The 20,544-nt window shown below is 46.2% G+C and overlaps 2 protein-coding genes across 3 annotated transcripts in view; one reads left to right on the top strand and one right to left on the bottom strand.

Annotated features, from left to right (window-relative positions):
• Window positions 1–396, bottom strand: part of ZNF511 (zinc finger protein 511) — a 13,269-nt gene extending 12,873 nt beyond the window's left edge. The window contains exon 1 of the mRNA XM_014966633.1: window positions 17–396. Coding sequence (XP_014822119.1) covers window positions 17–396 — 380 coding nt within the window. The remainder of the gene's footprint in view (window positions 1–16) is intronic.
• Window positions 32–20,544, top strand: part of TUBGCP2 (tubulin, gamma complex associated protein 2) — a 35,240-nt gene continuing 14,727 nt past the window's right edge. Inside the window, exons 1-8 of one of the 2 annotated variants that reach the window (XM_014966649.1) lie at window positions 32–144; window positions 1,342–1,516; window positions 4,552–4,680; window positions 5,007–5,180; window positions 14,458–14,617; window positions 16,029–16,236; window positions 17,281–17,480; window positions 19,759–19,948. In XM_014966649.1, coding sequence (XP_014822135.1) covers window positions 1,367–1,516; window positions 4,552–4,680; window positions 5,007–5,180; window positions 14,458–14,617; window positions 16,029–16,236; window positions 17,281–17,480; window positions 19,759–19,948 — 1,211 coding nt within the window. In that variant the 5' untranslated portion in view covers window positions 32–144; window positions 1,342–1,366. The other variant, XM_014966651.1, reaches the window with a different exon arrangement.

Genomic DNA, 20,544 nt, shown 5'->3' on the forward strand with positions numbered 1-20,544 from the left:
GGGCGAGCGGCGCTGCCCGCAGTCGGGGGCGCAGGCCGGCAGGCAGCGGCAGCATGGCGCGGAGCTCCGCTCGCGCGGCAACGCGCACTTCCTGGCGCCCGGCGGTGCGCACTTCCGGGCGCCGGGCACTGCGGGGCCGGGAAGGTAAGGGACCGGAGAGGGCTGAGGCGGGGCCCGGAGCGGCCGCGGGCGCCGGGGAAGGTCCAAGGGCCCTGGGCGAGCGGGGGTGGGGAGCAGAGGGACCCGCCGCAGGCGTCTCCCGCTCCCAGCAGGGCCCTTGCCGCAGCTGATCACTGGGGGCCGTGTCCGGGCGAGTCGAGGCATCCGCCGCCGCTCGGGGCCCGGTCCCAGAGTTGCCCCGCTTGTTCCCGGCCTGTTCCGGCCGGGGTTTCCCATGGTGCAGCTTGTACCGGTGCCTCTGGGGTTCTCGTTCCAAGCAGAGTCCGGCCCCGCAGCCTCTGGGGCCCGTTTGGGCGGGAGGAGACGCTTTTGGGTCTGGCTGAGTACGAGCAGCTCCCCCAGCCTCTCCTCTTGCAAGAAGGAGGGGGAACTACTGGAGGGAGTCCAGCGCGGGGCTACAAAGATGATCAAGGGACTGGAGCAGCTCTCTTATGAGGAAACGCTGAGAGACCTGGGTCTGCTCAGCCTGGAGAAGAGAAGGCTGTGAGGGGGCCTTATCGATGTTTATCAGTATTTATAGGGCGGGTATCTATTTTTGCAGAAATCCCTTCCAGCCTAAATGATTCAATGATTTTGCAAACAAAAATATGTTCATATGCTTGATATTCTGCATCTGTACATGGTGTCACATTAAACTCTGTACTTGCATGATGACTCAACCAGACTCCTAATTCTGCACCCATCATTTAAGTAGCTTTGCAGAATTTGGTGATTCGCCATTAATAAAATGGGCAGTAGAATATAAAGACCCCTAAACTTGGAAAAACTGCTTTTGAGTAACTTCATCAGCAGTGGTACAGGCAGGCTGCTGAAGCCAGTGGTTTCAGCTGTGTCTGCAGTCTGTCAGTGCACGAACCATCACTTCTTACAACAACTCAGTAACTTTTCCACCATCAGTGTGATTTTGAGATTGAAAAACCTTCTGCTGGCTCACCTCTGTTTAAGGTAGGGTTTGTACCAGTATAGTTAAATCACACACGATAACACATATCTCTTTTTTGCTTACTTTCTCCCCTTACATATATTTCTTTATTCCAGTCCAATATTTTAGCATGCTCTCAAGCCTCATAATGTAGTCAAGAAATGGTGTTTGTGTGGAGATATTTTCATTTGCAGCGGTAAACCAATAATTTACTGCCTTTGTGTCTGCATCCCATGCAGCTTGTAGCCTCAGGTAGGAAGGAGTATGAGCGAGTTCCGCATTCACCACGATGTTAATGAGTTGCTCAGCCTGCTGCGCGTTCACAGCGGGGAAGGAGCTGAAGTCTACATTGATCTTCTGCAGAAAAATCGAACGCCTTATGTTACCACGACTGTCTCTGCTCACAGTGCAAAGGTAAGTGTTGACATATTGTAATCACAGCTGAGGTGCGTTTTAGACCTTATGGGGGGAGCAGCAGGACTCTGAGGCTGTGTGCTTCCTTTGGAGTTGAAGATAGGTGTTCTGTCGGCGCACAGTCCTTCCTAAGGAGAAATTCCAGATAAATATTCCTCAGCGTTATTTCTCTTGGGCAGTGATGTGAACTACCTTTTCCTAACTCTGCTCTTCTGTGAGATAACTTGACTTCTGTAGGTACAGAGCTGGACACATACTGGGAGGGGGAATGGCTGTTTTTTCTGAGAATAACAGTGAAATCGTGTGGGAATTGGTAAAAAAAAAATGGGGTAATCTTATTAGGAATCTTGATTTTGGGTATAAAGTAGAAAGATTATATCAAGAAAAAGGTAAAAATCCTTATATCTTGGAGAGATTTTTCAAAGAACATGAGAAGGATTTTTAGAACGGGATGGGGGAAGTTTAAAGGAGCTTATTTTGTGCTTGTGATGGTTGTTTCAAATTTTAACTTCCTCTGGAGGAATAAAACAAATGAAAAATAGTAACTGTTTGAAATGTGATTACATGAACAATACCTGAGTTTTTTTCTGAGTATCACCCAGGTATTGGGGATTAAAGCCTGATATTCTCATGACCGGACATACTTCTCTGGCCATACTGCTGTTCATTGTCATTTTTAAAAGCAAGTCATCAGTCAAGCTATAAGTTCTAGAAAATTGCTAACTCTGTCTGAAAATTCAGATCTTTGTAGCCTGAACTGTATGTTTTCACTAATTCCAGTCTTAAGCATCATTTACATTGATAGCTACAGTTCATAGACTTGTAGAAAGATGTAAGTAGAAAGCACAGCTGGAGACCTGCAGTCCAACACCTTGTCTGCAGGAGGGTAAACATCACAGCTACAGCAGACTGCTTAGCTGCATTTTGAAGATCTCCAGGAGATTCTTCCATTACTCTGGCTATGGCCCAGGTCACCTCTCTCTCCAGAAGACTGCTTCCAGTTGTGGGCCAGCTAGGATTTTCCATGTCATGATTTGTGGCAGTGCCTGTGATGCTTTTGCTGTGCCCCTCAGAGCACGGTCTGTAGCCCTTTTGGGCAATGGGCAGCACGCCCCAACATCTCCATGACTCAGTCCAGTTTGCTGATGTCTCTCTTGCTAGTCGGGCCCCCGTAGTGGACCCAGTGTCCAGATGTGGCTTCATCAAAGCCAAATCCCTTAATCCTGCTGATACAAAATTATACTGCTTCAGACTGAGCATGCAAAGCGAGTCCTGCTACAGATCTTGTGCTTACCTTCGTCCGTTCTCTCCTGCGGTCCCTTTTCCATCACCTGAAGTGCTAGGACCTCGGCTCTCCTCCAGTATTTGTTAGTAGGAGACCAATGCTGCAGCATTCAGTCCAAAACTCATTTCCTGAGGTACTTTGGCAGCAGCAGCAGCCTGCACCTTGTCTCCATCTTTGCATAAATCTCCTCTTTTGAATGCTTTGATAATAGTGTACATGACAGTGGGACATTCTTTGATGATTATGGCCTGTTAGAGAGGGATGGGTTCCACCTGACTGGAAGGGGCAAGGGAATATTTGACAGCAGGCTGGCCAACATGGTGAAGTGGGCTTTAAACTGAAGGACTTGGGGGGTGGGGTGCAGGATGGCAACACTCAAGCCAACTTAGCCAACTGGGAAATAAGCCAGGCCAACCACAGCAGTGACAGATGTTCCTTAGCTAACTCCCAAGATGAGATCCAGAAGGCCAACCAGTTGAGGGGTGTGAATGGCTTTGGTGGCTCCTCTTGCTCCCCTCCAGGGAAACCCTCACGCTCGACTGCCTCTCTGGAATTCCTGTGCACCACCACCTGCAGCACGGGGCATAAACAGGAAGAACTAGAGATCTGAGTGCGGTCGCAGGGCCATGATCTCACTGCAATTACAGAGACATGGTGGGGTAGCTCGCATGACTGGAATGCTGTCATGGATGGCTACCTACTTTTTTGGAAAGACAGGCCAGCAGGGCATGGTGGTTCTATGTGCAAGAGCAACGGGAATGTAGTGAGCTCTGCCTAAGGGTGGACAAAGAATGTGTTGAGAGCTTGTGGGTAAGAATTAAGGGGCAGGCAATATGAGTGACACTGTGGGTGTTTACTACAGACCACCAGAACAGTAAGAGGAAGTCGATGAGGCCTGCTACAGACGGCTAGAAATAGCCTCACAGTCACAGCCCCTGGTTCTCATGGGGGACTTCAGCTACTCTGACATTTGCTGGAAAGACAACACAGTCAGGAACGCACAGTCCCTGAGATTTCTGCAGAGTGTTGATACTGACTTCTTGACACAGGGGGTGGAGGAGCCAACAAGGACAGGTGCTTTACTGGACCTTTTCCTGACAAATTAAAAGCTCTGGTTGAGGATGTGAAGGTCGGGGTAGCCTTGGCTGCAGTGACCATGAGATGGTGAAGTTCAGGATCCTGCATGGAAGAAGTAGGACAAAAAGTAGAACTACAGCCCTGAACTTCAGGAGGGTTGACTTTGGCCTCTTCGAGGAATCCCATGGGCTAAGGCTCTAGAAGGAAGGCGGGTGCAAGAGACCTGGTTAGTATTTAAGCACCACTTCCACCAACCTCCAAGTTCAAGATCGGTGCATCCCTAGGAGCAAGAAATCAGGCAAAGGAGGCAGGAAACCTCATGGATGAACAGGGACCCTGATGTGGCCAGACTCTTCTCAGTGGTGCCTGGTGATAGGACAAGGGCTAACGGACACAAACTGCAACATAGGAAGTTCCGACTCAACATGAGGAAAAACTTCCCATGAGGGTGGCAGAGCCCTGGAAGGGGCTGCCCAGGGAGGTGGTGGAGTCTCCTTCTCTGGGGTCATTCAAAACCCGCCTGGATGCATTCTTGTGCAACCTGCAGTGGGTGACCCTGCTTTGGCAGGGGGTTGGACTAGATGATCTCAGAAGGTCCCTTCCAACCCCTACTATTCTGTGACTCTGTGTGATTCTGTGATTAGACATTTAATATTAATGTGGTGTTTTACAGGTGAAAATAGCAGAGTTTTCACGAACTCCTGAAGATTTTTTAAAGAAGTATGATGAGCTGAAGTCTAAAAATACAAGACATCTAGATTCTTTAGTTTATCTACTATCAAAACTCACAGAAGACAAAGAGGTTTGTTTATCCTTTAGAACTGTATGTGTTACAAGTATTCAGCAGTAGCAACAATGCAATGATTTCAAGTACAACAAGCTTTCTAGTGACAATGTTCAGCGAAATGCATTGAAACCAACAGATAGCCAATTCTAGCATTTTCTTAATTGTTAAAGCACTACTGAGAATTACAGTCCTTGATATAAACCACTAAGACATGGGAAACTGGGACAGAAAGACCCGTGGTCTGATTCAGCAGAGCTGTCTTATGATCATACATTCTTTATTTTGCTTTAGTGTGTGCTATTCAGCATTCACAAAATCTTTTTTTTTTTGTGAATGTACAGACACTCCAGTATTTGCAACAAAATGCGAAAGAAAGGGCAGAACTTGCAGGAACTGCAGCAACCAGTGGCAGCACAAATTTTTCCATTCCCTCGTCTACTTCCAAGATATCTCTACAGGAGCTCGAGGAGCTACGCAAGCAGCTGGGCAGTGTCACAGCCAACTCCAGTGTACAGGTACTGTCTTCCCAGGGCACAAAATCTTTCCTTTCTGCTTGTGGGTGTAGCTCTGTTCTTAACTTTTATCATCTAGTGGAGTTATAAATGTTCCTTTCTATGCAGATAGTCTAAATTCTCTCTCAGCATTTTCTAGTCAGATTATATTAAATCTTTGTGCTATTCTTAATAATAGTGGCTTTTTTTCTCTTTAAGTCAGTTAAGGTAAGTCCGATTTAGGCCATGACAATTCTAACTGGTGGGGGTTAATGTAATTTCATTTTACCATTTCAAGCAACCACCTGAAGCTGTGCTGACGTTTCCGTTTCTGTCTGTGGCAGTGCTTGCTCAGGAGCTCAGCAGCCATTGTAGTGTGTCCCCATCCTTGCTAGTTCTGCTCTCTCAGATACTGTGAGTACAGTGCCTCACACAATCATTTGCCACACACATTTTTCACACAGCCCTTAGCTATTTGAGCTCCTGAAATAAATGCTGCAAAGTGACCCCCAAAGACAAAAAAGAAAAAAAAAAACCTGCCATAGAAGTAAACTGTATCATTGCAAGACACAGGCTTAGAAAACAGTTAAGCAAGTGTCTGATTATCAGTATGCTGGGAGGTAGGAAATGCAAAAGAGCGATTAGTACTTAAATCCAAAATTTCGTGTCCTGTAATCATTTGTATGGTGATGCTTCTTGTTTGTTGTGCGGGTGTCTATTTTTGTCAGTTAGGTTGACGGTTGGACAAGATGATCTTTGAGGTCCCTTCCAACCTAGAAGATTCTGTGATTCTGTATAAATAACTAAATTGTGATGGGTTGACCTTCGCTAGCCACTCTATTACTCTCCGTGCTCAACAGGACAGGGAGGAATACAATATGACAAAAAACCTTGTGGGTCAAGATAAGGGCATTTTGGCTGCAGAAGGCAGAGGAGCAGCTGTGTATGGATATTTATTTGGACAGAGGTGAAAGGGTGCTGAGTGGGGAGAAGAAGGAAAGATGCTCAGAGGTCTGTAGCAAGTGAGCAACTGAACAATATGTGCAAATGCATCCATTTAAAATTTTGCAGCTTACCTTTATCCCAGAGGTTTGTTTCTGTTCTGCCTTCTGATGACTGGTCAATAAAATCTAACAGGGGACAAGCCTCCAGGCTCTGAATGCAACTCTTTCTGAGGATGCTGCCTGCTTGTGTATGCTCGGAAATCCCACACTAGGGTTGTCTCTATCTGCAGTCTATGTTGTGGCAGTCCCACACCCTCACTCAGCGGAGGCATATCTGTGTCTTGTTAGTGCACAGCATCTGTCTGCATTGGCGAGGTGTGTGCTTCACTCAGCTGTCCTGGCCACATGGCAGCATGCACTTTCATGATGTGTCAGGGAATCGCAGAATCACAGAATGATATGGGGTTGGAAGGGACCTCTGGAGATCATCTAGTCCAACCTCCTTCCAGAGCAGGTCCACCTAGAACAGATTGCCCAGGAACATGTCCAGGCAGGTTTGTCCTTCCAGCCTTTGCTGTTGAGTTCTCTAGCTGTGGCCGTATATGGTTTATTGCCTATGCTGGAGTCTCAGCGGATGTGCTTTTACTCTTCAGTCTGTGAAGATCTTTCTGTGGCAGTGGCTGAGCAGAGCTAACACCTTCCAGGCAACACCCTTCTGTGGAGATGATTGCAGTAGATCTGCAGCCAACTTTGGAAAGTTTGCTGTGATGGTCAGATCACTTCAGGCCATCAATGGCTAGAGGAATGGACCCTCCATGTTCAGTGTTTTGGGACATGTGCAGGTTTTTTCAGCTTGAAGGGCTATACATGCATGTGGTGATGAAATGTTCACATCCTAAACAGAGAGAGTCCAACACTCTCCCCCTTTCAGGCAATGATGAAACCAGCCTTGTTCCCTGTACCCTGTGAAATACATGTCTGCACAGACTGCCTGACTTATGCAAAACCTTCACAGATTATCTGAGTCAAGTGCTTGATTTAGATCACAAAGGGAAGACGAATTTCCACTAAAATAACTGATCTTTCTAATAGGATTTATGTGCAGACTTGCTAAAAGAGGAAAGAAGAGTAAGTGGTGTTCCCTGGGATGTGCAGCTCACAACCAAAGGAATTAAAAGGGTAATGCAAGCCAAATAAAAAGATTTGTGCATCCCTGCTGCTCCATTTATACTTTCTTCAGATTTAAAGAGCTGAAACTCTGATAAAAGGCCCTAACAGGCAGGTGCCTGGGGCCTTTGTCAGTAGAGCTGTATCAGCTTACACAGCTGAAATCTCTTGACCCAGAGTTTCTTCTAGAGCCACTTCCCAAGAGGACTGTCAAGTAGACATAATAATTGCAATTGATTTGTTTCTCCATCTCTTTTCTAGAAGGCAGATTGTGCCCTGGAGTGATTCTTACATGGACACAAGGGTCTTACTTGAGCAACTGTACTTGTGATGCTTGTGGCACCATCTTCATTCACCAGGCATGGAGATAGCTGCCAGAGTTTCCACAGATTCGTTGCAGCACTGGTGGGAGGAACTGCTGGGGTTGCCCAGTCCAGCCCCACTCTCACAGCAGAAAAGTCACCCACACTAGATTAGGACAGCTGTCATCTTGTGCATCTGAGTCCTGCAGCCTACAAGGAGGGAGATACCCTGCCTTTGTGCTGACCCTCTGTGGCTGCTCCCCCTCTGCAGGAAGAAGTGTCTCTTTCTGCCCAGTCTCAATATCCCAAGAGGCCACTTGTGTCAATGGCTGTCTGAACCTCCTGCCAATGCTGAGAGGAGCTTGACTTCACCCGTCAGCTTGGTACATGTCCTTCCTGTAGTTGCAGGCTGCTCTTAGACCTTCTGTTGACCAGACCCAGCAAAGTCCAGCCGCCTCCACTGCTCCTCCTTGGTTATGTGCTCTAGGTCCAGTGTATGCCCACTGCTGCCCATCTTCCCTCACACCAGGCCTGTAGTGCAGGAGTGGTTGGCATTCATTAAGCACCAAGGTGAGCTCTTCTTCTGTCTCAATGGATGTGGAAGATGCCAGATGTAGGTTCATCAGCATGATACTGGCAAAATGCCTCCTTGCCCCATGGGCTTCTAAGTGCCAGGCTGACACCTGATGGCCACCTTTTTGGTCCTGGGAGTTTTATCCAGGCTGTCATTGAAGGCTGAAATGACAACAATCTAAATTTTAAGTTGCAGAGAGAAGGTGATTCATGCCCCTGAGACATGTGCTTTGTCACTGGTGCCACAAGTGCTGTGCCGCCTACTGTGTGATTACTTGGCACTATCAGAGAGATCATCCAGTGATCTTTCAGTGATTGGAGTTGCTGCTTGGATCAGTTTTGGCCCAAGAATTATTGAGATGGTAAAACTTAACGTGTTCCCTTTCATGTAGTTATGCCCTTTATAGGGCCATGAAGATGATCAGGGAGCTGGAGCACCTCTCCTAAGAGGACAGGCTGAGAGAGTTGGGGTTGTTCAGCCTGAAGAAGAGAAGGCTTCGGAGAGACCTTAGAGCAGCAGCCTTCCAATATGTAAAGGGGGCCTACAAGAGAGATGGGGAGGGACTCTTTATCAGGGAGTGGAGTGGTAGGATAAGGGGTAACAGTTTAAACTGAAAGACAGTAAATTTAGACTAGATACTCTAGTATACACAGTAAGAAATTCCTTACTGGGAGGGTGGTGAGACCCTGGCCCAGGTTGCCCAGAGAATCTGTGGCTGCCCCATCCCTGGAGGGGTTCAAGGCCAGGCTGGTTGGGGCTTGGAGCAACCTGGTCTAGTGGGAGGTGTGGAGGCCCAGGGCAGGAGGGTTGGAACTTGATGATCTTTAAGGTCCCTTCCAACACGAACCATTCTACGTTTCTGTGATTCTATGATTTATAGCCTAAATATGTCAACTTTTTTGAATTCTGCCAGTTAACAAATTCACACTAGAGCTGCTTGAACTCCAACAGAAGCTCCCTACCTCTTGCCATCCCAGAGAATCGCTAATGAAGAAGAACCTGTCCCTCAATGAAGAAAATTCTGCATTTGCTTCAGGGGTTCTCTCTGCTCCTTTTCATGATCACTCTAAGAAGCAGGCCTCAGTCCCTGCCTTTTTATTAGGAACAGATGCCACAGCCCACACCCTTTCTCCAGGCATACCCCAGCACATAGGTGATGAACTCACAGGGATGGAGGTACTAGTACGCTCCCTCATGGTGCCATGAGCTCATCATATTTCAGGGACTTCCCTCAGGCGCTGGGAGCTATTGTGCTTATTCATGTATAGTATGGAAGTAGGGAATTTTACAGTATTTTCCAGGGCCCAAGAAGGAAAAGGAGACTACTAGATGGAAAAGGAATTGGCTGGATGGCTGCATCCAAAGAGTTACAGTGAGTGTCTCAATGTCCAAGTGGAAACCAATAGCGAGTGGTGTCCCTCAAGGGTCTGTATTGGGACCAGTACTATTTAGAATCATAGAGTCATAGAATTGCCTAGGTTGGAAGGGACCTTAAAGATCATCTAGTCAACTATCAACCTACCACTGACAAAAACCATCACTAAACCATGTCACTGAGCACTATGTCAACCCGTCTTTTAAATACTTCCAGGGATGGTGCCTCAACCCCTTCCTTAGGCAGCCCATTACAAGGCTTAATAACCCTTTCACTGTAAACGTTTTTCCCAGTTTCCAATCTGAACCACCCCTGGCACAACTTGAGGCCATTTCCTCTTGTCCCCTCGCCTGGGACTTGGGAGAAGAGACCAACCCCCAACTGGCTACACCCTCCTTTCAGGGAGTTGGAGAGACCGAGAAGGTTTCCCCTCAGCCTCCTCTTCTCCAGGCTGAACACCCCGAGCTCCCTCAGCCTCTCCTCCCAAGATTTGTTCTCCAGACCCCTCACCAGCTCCATTGCCCTTTTCTGGACCTGATCCAGCCACTCAATGTCTTTTTTGCGGCGAGTGGCCCAGAACTGGACACAGCCCTCGAGGTGGGGCCTCACCAGTGCCCAGGACAGGGGGACGGTCACCTCCAAGACCTACTCACCACACTATTCCTGACACAGGCCAGGATGCTGTTGGCCTTCTTGGCCACCTGGGCACACTGCTGGCTCCTGTTCAGCCCACAGGCCACCAACACCCCCAGGTCCTTTTCTGCCAGGCAGCTCCAGCCACTCTGCCCCCAGCCTGGAGCGCTGCAGGGGCCCCGTTGGTGGGACCCAAGGGCAGGACCCGGCACTTGGCCTTGTTGAACCTCATCCCATTGGCCTCGGCCCATCCAGATCCCTCTGCAAAGCCTTCTTACCCTCCAGCAGGTCAACACTCCCACCCAACTTGGTGTTGCCTGTGAACTGACTGAGGGTGCGCTTGATCCCCTCGTCCAGATCATTGATGAAGATGTTAAAGAGAACCAGCCCCAGTACCGAGCCCTGGCAGACACCACTCATGACCAGCCACCAACTGGATTTGACTCCATTCCCCACCGCTCTCTGGGCCCGGCCTCCAGCCAATTTTTAACCCAATGGAGAGTCCTCCCATCCAAGCCATGAGCAGGCAATTTCTCCAGGAGGATACTGTGGGAGAGTGTATCAAAGGCCTTACTAAAGTCCAGGTAAACAACATCCACAGCCTTTCCCTCACCTACCAAGTGGGTCGCTTTGTCAAGCAGGACCTGCCCCTCCTGAACCCGTGCTGGCTGGGCCTGATCACCTGGGTGTCCTTCATGGGCCACATAATGGCACTCAGGATGGTCTGCTTCATGACCTTCCCAGGCACCGAAGTCAGACTTACAGGTCTGGAGTTCCCTGGTTCATCCTGCCGGGCCTTCTTGTGGATGGGCGTCACGTTTACTAGACACCAGTCGGCTGGGACCTCCCCAGTTTGCCAGGGCTGCTGGTAAATGATGGAAAGTGGCTCAGTGGGCACTTCACCAGCTCCCTCAGTACCCTTGGCTGGATTCCATCTGGGCCCATAGACTTGTTTATATCCAGGTTTTGGAGCAAGTCCCTCACCACCTTCCTTTGGATTGCAGGGGCTTCATTCTGCTCCCCGCCCCTGTCTGCTGGCTCAGGGGTTTGGGTACTCAGGGGACACCCTACTCTACTACTGAAGACTGAGGCAAAGAAGGCATTAAGTACCTCAGCCTTCTCCTCATCCTTTGTCACTCATGTTACCTCCCACATCCAATAAAGGATGGAGATTCTCCCGAGTCCTCCTCTTGTTACTAATGTATTTATAGAAATTCTTTTTATTGTTCTTAACATCCAAAGCCAGGTTAGTTCTAGTTGGGCTTTGGCCCCTTTAATTTTCTCCCTACGTAGCCTTATGAAATCTTTGTAATCTTCCTGAGTGGCCTGCCCCTTCTTCCAAATCTCCTTTTTTCCCTATGTTGTAACCATATCGCCTTGTTCAACCAGGCCGGTCTTTTCCCCCAACAACTTGTTTTTCAGCACCTGGGGACAGCCTGCTCCTGCGCCTTTAAAAACTTCCTTCTTGAAAATTGCCCAGCCTTCTTGGAGACCTTTGCCCTTCAGGGCTGCCTCCCAAGGGACTCTGTCAAGCAGGCTCCTGAAAAGACCAAACTCTGCCCTTCAGAAGTCCATGGTTATTTCATGATCACTGTGCCCAAGATGGCACCGTCACATCCCCCATTAGTCCTTTTCTGTTTACAAACAGCAGAATTCAATGTCTTCATCAATGACACACCTAGGGGGACTGAGGGCATCCTCAGCATGTTTGCAGATGACACCAAGCTGAGTAGTGCAGTCAGTACACTGGAGGGACAGGATGCCATCCAGAGGGGCCTGGATGGGCTGGGAGGAGTGGGCCTGTGTGAACCTCATCAAGTTCAGCAAGGCTAAGTGCAAAGTCCTTCACCTGGGTCGAGGCAATCTGGGACTGGGCGATAGAGAACAACCCTATGGAGAAGAACTTGAGGGTGAAAAAAAAATTGGACATGAGCTAGCAATGTATGCTTGTATCCCAGAAAGCCATGTGTATCCTGGGCTGCATCACAAGAAGCGTGGCCATTTTCTCTGCTCTGGTGAGAGTACTGCACCTGCAGTACTGCGTCCAGGTCTGGGGTCCCCAGTGTAAGAAGGACATGTATCTCCTCCTCCAGAGGAGGCCACAGAAATGATCCGAGGGCTGGAGAACCTCTCCTATGAAGAAAGACTGAGAGAGTTAGGTTTGTTCGCCTGGAGAAGGCTTAGAGGAGACCTTACTGCAGCCTTTTGATATATAAAGGGGGCTTATAAGAAAGAGGGAGTAAAACTTTTACCAGGGCTTGTAGTGGCGGGGCAAGAGACAACAGTTTTCAACAAAGAAAAGGTAGGTTTAGATGGGATGCTGCATTCCTGGAAGTGTTCAAGGTCAGGTTGGACAGGGCTTTGGGCAACCTCATCCAGTGAAAGATGTCCCTGCTCACAACAGGGAAGTTGGACTAGATCATCTTTAGAGGTCCCTTCCAACCAAAACCATTTTATGAATCTATGACCTTGTTTCATTTTGGCAGTTGGAGACAGGAATTATTTCATGTCTCTGGTTCTCCAAGGTCATATAGTCCATCATATGATCCATTATATAGTCCATCTCACTGAACTAGCTCTATTTTATAGTACTGTCTTCCATCTACATGTGCTGTTGAGTTCTTACCTGGCTCTTTTAGGTAAGAGCTCCCATTCTTAGCACAATGCTTCAGGGGCTTTTGGACTTAGATACTTTCTTAGTCTGCTCTCTCATAAGTATGCATGGTTCATGGAGATGTTGTGATGGTGAGGTTCGTGGTTTGTGGAGCTTTTCTTCCAACTCATTCCTCCCTGCCATTTGGGAATAGGTAATGATGGCTGCCCTTCTCCTAAGCAGAAGCTTGTTCATACAGCCATCTTGCATAGGACCAGTGCTATAGGGAGATCTTCCATTCCAGATCTTCCTTTAATGACCTAGAACTCAAGATGATACAGAAAGTGCATGTGATGTTTTCATCTTTTAGTCAATGTCTGTGTGTTCAGATTATGATGTACAAGTAAACTACTATATACTACTTCAATACAGAAGTATTTTCTCACTGTATGTGTTCAAGATTTATGAAGGAGTTCAAGTTGTTGACCCAGGCAAAGGACTCAGTCCTACACTGAGATCTGCGATTTTAGGTGAAGTTTAGTTATCCTTTGAATTGCTGGAAGCTTACTTGACGCTTCATCCTTCTCCATACCCTCCTATGAGAGTCCTGTTGCTGTTAAGGGAGCAGAGGAGATTGAGGTCCTTCTAGCAGATCACACATACACAGTGTAAGTAAGAATGTAGTGTTGCTTTGGGGTGCCTCTCTGACCTCAGGACATTGTACTGGCATTACCAGCAGCGAGCCTGAAGGAAACATGCCCAGAACTGGTACTGCTGCAAGGTACGGTCCCACAGCTGATGCTTGTTTGAAAGATTTCAAGACCCAGCACTGGGCAGCTCTGAGGAAATGAAAAATGTCTGGGGCCAGCCACAGTGTGCGCCAATTACCTCTCACAGTGTAACAGCATGGTTCTTTAAGATGCAAAGCTCACACATACATTTGCTTCCTTCCCAAATTAGGGAAGACCTCCTATAAGAGGGAAGTAAAATGACCCCATGTATATCCCATAAGTTGCACTCATAAGCATGTCCTTCATGGTTGTGTTTTGGGTCTCTAAATGTTCATGTAGGTTGTACAGCTCACAGGCCTTTCCAGCTGATAATTAATCTTGCACTTCATTTAATTTCAGTGTCAGAGACCCACAGCCAGGAGTGCAAAGTTTTTTGGTCTTTAAGAGCTCACTTCCTTTGCTTACTCCTATTCAGAGTAAAAAACTCTCATTTTCCAGCTGTATATGGGTGGATTATCTGGACTCCATTTGATGCAGCTACTCGTGGGCACTGTGCAGAAACCAAGTTCAGAGATGTTTGTTAGCAAGTGCCCCTTGAATAAGTTGTTACTGCTTACTGTTTCTGGAAGGAGTTTGCTGCCTTTGCGCTTTGCAAACTAGTAAGCTGTCTGGTGGTTGTGCATGTCCCCATTCTGCTCCTCTATGTGTGCCTTAGCACCCAGGCTGGCAGGGAGGGGTGCAGAAAAGTGTTATTTGAAGTACCCGCCAATAAAAAAGAAGGCCAACTGTATAAAAAAATCACCTCTGCAGCACTAAGACAGTAGACTATATGGTATTGTGAGACCAAATCCAACACTGTGCTACTGAAACATCAGCTATTTACTTTCTGTTCTCAAGTTATAAGTTTACAATCAGTTTCTGCTTAAAATTCAAAATTTCTTGGACTTCTGAAGATTGTTCTTTTTCTGTCTTTTTCCAACAGCCTCTTGAGCTTACACGAAAAATCCTCCGAGATAAGCAGAACAAGAAGAATTCTGGTCAGCCCATTCCAGTATTTCCATCCTGGGTATATGACAGACCTGCACTTATTGGCGATTTCTTAATTGGCACCAGCTTAAGCACTGACACAACGGTACCTATAGGTGTGTGATACACAGGGAAAATTGCGTTAATTTTTTATCTTTTGTACTTTTTCAAAAGCACTGTTCAGATTTCATCACACTCAGGATGAAAGCAAAACTTGGCTCTTTGGACACTGCAGATGAAGATCAATGTTCAAAAAACCCCCAAACCCTAAACTTACTTTGTTCGCAGTGTTTCTCCTGTGCTGAATCCCAGCCCCATTGTTGATCCACGGGATCTAATCTGTTTTGAGTTTCCTAATCCTTTTTCTCTCTTGAGTTGCAGCCCCCCTAAAATCCTACTGTGGGAGTATCTCATCTGTATTTTCAGCTGAAAAATCTGTACTTGCACCTGACAAAGGAGTATTCCTCAGTCCACCCAGCTCAAAATCCTCTCCAGTAAGACTGTAACAACCTCCCTGGTTTGCTGTGTCTCTGCTTACCAGAGCAGCTGGGAATTAATCTCTTCCCATTGTATTCTGGCTTTAGGCTGAGCTATATGTAGTTTCTAATTCATAAATTAGATTTAAGAATTTTTTTTGGAAGAGAAAAGCTGAGTTAGAGACTCATGTTTCCGTTCCACAGAACTTTGGAGACTCCTGCAAGAGAACTGTAGCTTCTTCCCGTTGTGGATTTGGGCTGCATCTGAGGAGGAGATATGAAGGAGGTGCACTTAAATAGCTTGTCCACTAGTGCATTTCTGCCAGACCTTTTGAGATGTGCTATGAGGGTATATTCCTAGCAAGCTCAGAACCATTTGTTCTCTCACATACAATCCTACAAATGGAGAGAGATTGTTGCCTTGTTTCATGAGATAAGCTTTCCTGTAGTTAGTGTTGTAGCCACTCTGTTCCCTGATCTGATGCACTTGATTATATTTTGGGTTGAGCTCTTCTTGCAGCTGGTTTGTAGTTGACCGTACCATTCAGAGACCCTACAGCTCACAGTTCACCTGCAGCTTTTGCTGGAGTAGTATTTCTTTGTGTCTGTATTTGAACTGTTTTCTTGATATTTGAATATTTCACTGGAGGGGAGGTAGGGGAAGCTGTTGACAAGTTTGGAGCTCCTCGGTTCCAGTATAATTGAGCCCTTTTGGTGGAAGGATCAGCAACACAAGCTGTGGGTGGTGTTCTCTTGGCCACAGATGTCAGATGTATAGCCCTGTCTGCTTGGTTTGCTTTGGATATAAATGAGCAAAGAATTCTGTTTTCTTGAAAAGAAAGGTAGATGATTTTGGAGTTGACCCTAACTCAGTTTCATTTCTCTATATCTTGTTTCTGCTTTGTGTGATCTTCCTTTGTTCTCTTTGAATGGTAGTATGTCTTCCTTTCAAGCTTCAGGTACCAGATTGAAATGATATGAAAGGATGATCAGGTACTACTATGGCATGTTCTGATTGTGTGGTTTTTTTGGGTCTTCTCTTTGAAAACAGGTACCTTGCCATTAGCCTCCCAAGAATCCATGATTGTGGAGGACTTGCTGTACATTCTGATTGGTGTGGATGGAAGATACATCACAGCACAGCCTCTTGTAGGCAAGCAGAACCGAGCATTTTCAGTCGATCCAAACTTGGACTTGTCCATCAAAGAACTGGTGACCAGGATTCTTCCTGTAGCATCAAGTTACTCTGCTGTCACCAGGTACCAAGTTGACTTGTGTCAGAGGAGGATGTTCTCCTGAGCATCAGGTTGTAGAAAAGAAGACCTGTCATTGTGCAGATGATAACTTTCAAGCTTAATTTAAACTTATGGGGATATAAAATAAGAATGACAATTTTTTTTAATTAGTTTTAGCTACATTTCTTTTTGCTCGGTTTCTTGTCTGTGCTGCCAGTTCACTTTTTTCATTCACCCCACCTTTGTCCAAACTTGGTCTTGGTAAATTCAGACAAAGTGCAAATAGGATATGTCTGCTTTTTCTGGCTTGTCTCTTCTCGCTCTGCTATGAATTTCTTCATGTTTCCTGCTTTTTGCTCTTCTCTGAGCATCCAGGACTGAGACAAACTTAGTGTGCTTCTGAGCAGGAGAACCTACTGCTGCCTAGTTTCTGGTAGCTACCTTAAGTAATTGTTAAAAAGTCTTGGTATAAAGTCTACCTCACTAACAGCAGATGTTTGTTATGTAGATGTCTGCATTTGGTTGAAAGTCCCTAAAAGATCAGAAAAGAGAAATAAGCATTTTTAGCATGTGATTCATCCAGTCTCTTTTACGTGTCTCCTTACAGACTTGTCTCTCTCCACTAACATGTATGGAGCCATCTAAATGTGGTCAGATGAATCCCTGCTGTGGCATGTGGTATCAGAAGCTAGCAGCAGTGCTTTCCACACATCGCACATGGCTTCCTTTTGAGATCTTTTTCTTGTCCTCTAATTTGTTGCTTATGCAAAGACAATCGCCTTGAAAATCCTGACTCTCACTTTTTCCATAGTGGTTTTGCAAATAATTCTAGTTCCGCTGCAATTTGAGAGGAAAAGTCTTGCCACAGCTTTCCATACTAGGACTTGTGGTGGTGGGAAATAAGCAGGGGGACACAGAGCAAATGTGGAACCTGAAACTCCGGCTGAAAACTGGTGTGCTTTCCACCATATGATCTACTCATGTGCTTATACAGTGTGCTGAAAATAAAATTCCTGAAAATGATAGAAGGTGCCTTGCCTGAAGGAGTTTTCATTTTGCTTTTTACAGATTTATAGAGGAGAAGTCTTCCTTCGAGTATGGGCAGGTAAATCATGCTCTGGCTGCTGCTATGCGGACTCTAATCAAGGAATACATGATACTAATTACCCAGCTGGAACATCTTCAGAGACAGGGACTTCTGTCACTGCAGAAACTCTGGTTTTATATCCAGCCCACAATGAGGACCTTGGAGATTCTTGCTTCACTTGGTAAGTTTCAAAGATAGAGTCATTACATTTAGGCAGGTGCATGACAGTGGCTTCTGAAAACCATACAGAGTAGCAATACAGGCAGGGCACATGTCGTTTTAATTTTATATTATATTACAGAAAAAAGGCAAGAGGAATGTACTTAGGCCAAATCGGCCAATGGTGGGATGACAGATGCTTTCCCCCCACTTCTCACTCCAAGAAGAAGAGGAGGGCAGATAAAGAGATTTACAAGTTTAGAAGGAACTAAACTACTTTAATGAAATATTAATAATAAAATAAAAAGGAAATAATTAAATAGATAAAATATATACAAAACTGTATCAATCTCCCAGGATGATATCACTGGCAGGGACTGGGGAAGTCCCAGACTGGACTCAGCAATGGATGGGAACTGGGTTCCAGCTCTGGAGTCAGGAACACACGGATGGGGATCAAAGGCAGGTGAACAGACAGAGTCCTCTTCAGATGTCAGCCATTGAAGGGAGAGTCTGACCCTTAGATCCCTCAGCTTTGACACTGAGCATGGGGCAGATGGGGTGGAATACCCTGTTGGTCAGGTTTGGGTCACCTCTCCTGTCCCCTTCTCCCTGCAGGGGGGACCCCTCTACGCTTTTCCATTTCTGACCCTCCAACGGGGAAAATAATGAAATTGTCTGATTTGGTTGTTACAGCAATAAGTCTAAGCAGGAGCCTCTCTGCACACCCTTCCTTGGCATTGACTATAAACATTGGTCTTATCATTCTGAGAATGAATGATTTTCTGCACAATATGCTGTTAATTTCAGAGAGTTAGAAGAGGCCTAGTTAAGTTGGTTCTGTTTTACCTCAAACCAGGACAGCTTGTCTGCTCTATTTTGAGAGCTCCTTCAGAGCTGTCATGAGGCAAGTCCATGCCTTTTGCCTTCACAATCCATGCCCTTCAGATCCATTGTTTCCACTACTGCTGTCTCTACTCAGCAACTCTTCCCAAATGCCTCTCCTCCTATGCGCGGTTGTGTAACCCCAAACTGACTCAATCAGAAGGAAACCCTGGAAGTTTCTAGTCCAGCCTCTTGTTCACAGCTATAGCAGGTTCCTCAGAGCCATGTCCAGGCAAGTCTGGACAATCCTCAGCAATGTAGATCCCCCACCATTCTGGGCCCTTTCCCATGACTTCACCACCCTTTTTGTGAGCATTTCTTTCTGTATCTCTAACAGGAATTTCCCTTCTTGTAACTTTTGCCCTTTTGATACTTTCACTGTGCTCGTCCAAGAAGAGTCTTGTACCATCTCCTCTAGAACCATCTGTTGTATAGTGAAGGAATGATGTTCAACAGCTCCCATCTTCATGTTCTCTTTTCTCAGCTGACGAGCCCAGCTCCCTGAGGCTCTCCTTGTACGCCTTGCGCACCGACTTATTAACCTCTGCTGGACTCTTCATTTCATACTGGGGACCTCAAAGTGAATCAGCTGGTTGTCCACCCAGGACTCCTAGTTGTTCTGTGCGGTGCTGCTCCTCAGCCAGCCAGTCCTAGCCTGTACCATTTCATGAGGTCATGAGGTGACCAACAGGTCACAGAAGCAGTTACTTCAGTAATTTTGGTTAAAGATTTTGGCCTGAGAATACATGTATATTTCTCTCTACTCAGCCCAGAGAATTTATCTGGACGTAAATACCTGTTCTATGTACAGTCTGGAATTGGATGATCCATCTTGGTATTCATGTTTCCTGCAATTTTCAGATTTTTGGAACACAGCAGTTAACCAACTATGTGAAGGTTTACTTCAGTCCAAAACTCACAACAGTCCTCTGTCCCTATGTCCCTTTTGCAATGGCAAAGTACAAATTTGTACAAATTTCACTATCAACCTGCCTAACTCCTGGTGTTTGAGCTATGTGCATGGTTACCTCAGTGTTAAGTTGAGAACAGAAGTGCTTTTGAGATCAGAGGTTTCTCAAGCAAGCCACTGCAGTGTGTGTTTCTTTCATTACCACCTGGAAAGTGGATCTCAATACATGGTCCCCTTGGTGTAGGAGGCCTTTGGTTCTAAGCCACCATCTACCTTGTATCTACCTGAGTCCAGTTCTCCTTCACTGGAGGGTTGGGTTTGGTTATTGCTCTTTTAGATTGTGGATCATCTGGGTTTCCGTTTCAGATGTAAGCTGTGTGGTGGAATGGCCTTGCATCTTCGCAGGAGGGGTCTATAACTGTTAACTTTATGACATTTAATAGCATAGTTTGTGCAATTAGTCTGTGTCAGCTTTGTGTCTTATATCTATATTTTTAAATTTTAGCTACTTCTGTGGATAAAGGTGAGTGTATGGGAGGATCAACCCTGAGTTTACTCCATGACAAGACTTTCAACTACACGGGGGACAGTCAGGCCCAGGAGCTGTGCCTGTATTTAACTAAGGCAGCCAGCGTGCCTTATTTTGAAATTCTGGAGAAGTGGATATATCGAGGCATCATTAATGATCCATACAGGTAAAGAACAGTTAAGGAATGAAAATGAAATGCAAAATTTAAGAAATACTGTTTGGGTCTTTGGCTTGTACTTTTCAGTGCACCCATTCATCTGCTAACTGAGTGCACAGCCTAGGGGCATCGATGCGGCAGCAGTAGGTACACAAGGCAGCATTGCAAGGAACGGGAGCTGCTGGAGCATGTTTAACTACTTTTCTTTTTTGATTCAGTGGTTATACAGTCACAGACACTCTCACTTGCTTTATTTTTCCAAATTCAAGGAAATAATATGCAAAAGTCAATAGCACAACAGTTCAAATATGCAGTCCACTCCAATTCCACCTCACCATGCCCGTCCCTCTGAGTGTTCTCCCCGCACATCCTCATCCTCTTCATGACAGGAGTGAGCCCTCTTCTTGTGGGCATGAGGGTGATAACTCAGAGAATCTGTGTTAAATGTAGTCCACTAATATGCTAATCTGATATAAGCTAACAACACTCTCTGAAGTTATTTGTCTTTTGTAGAATCATTGGAAGCATTTTGCTGTGGTTAATAGTTTATGCAGCATTTCTGTTTCCCATATTTGCAGAATCCTAAGGGGGGCAAAACTCAAGTT

The sequence above is a fragment of the Calidris pugnax genome, unplaced genomic scaffold, assembly GCF_001431845.1.
Source record: "Calidris pugnax isolate Ruff unplaced genomic scaffold, ASM143184v1 scaffold53, whole genome shotgun sequence".
Lineage (NCBI taxonomy): Eukaryota > Metazoa > Chordata > Aves > Charadriiformes > Scolopacidae > Calidris > Calidris pugnax.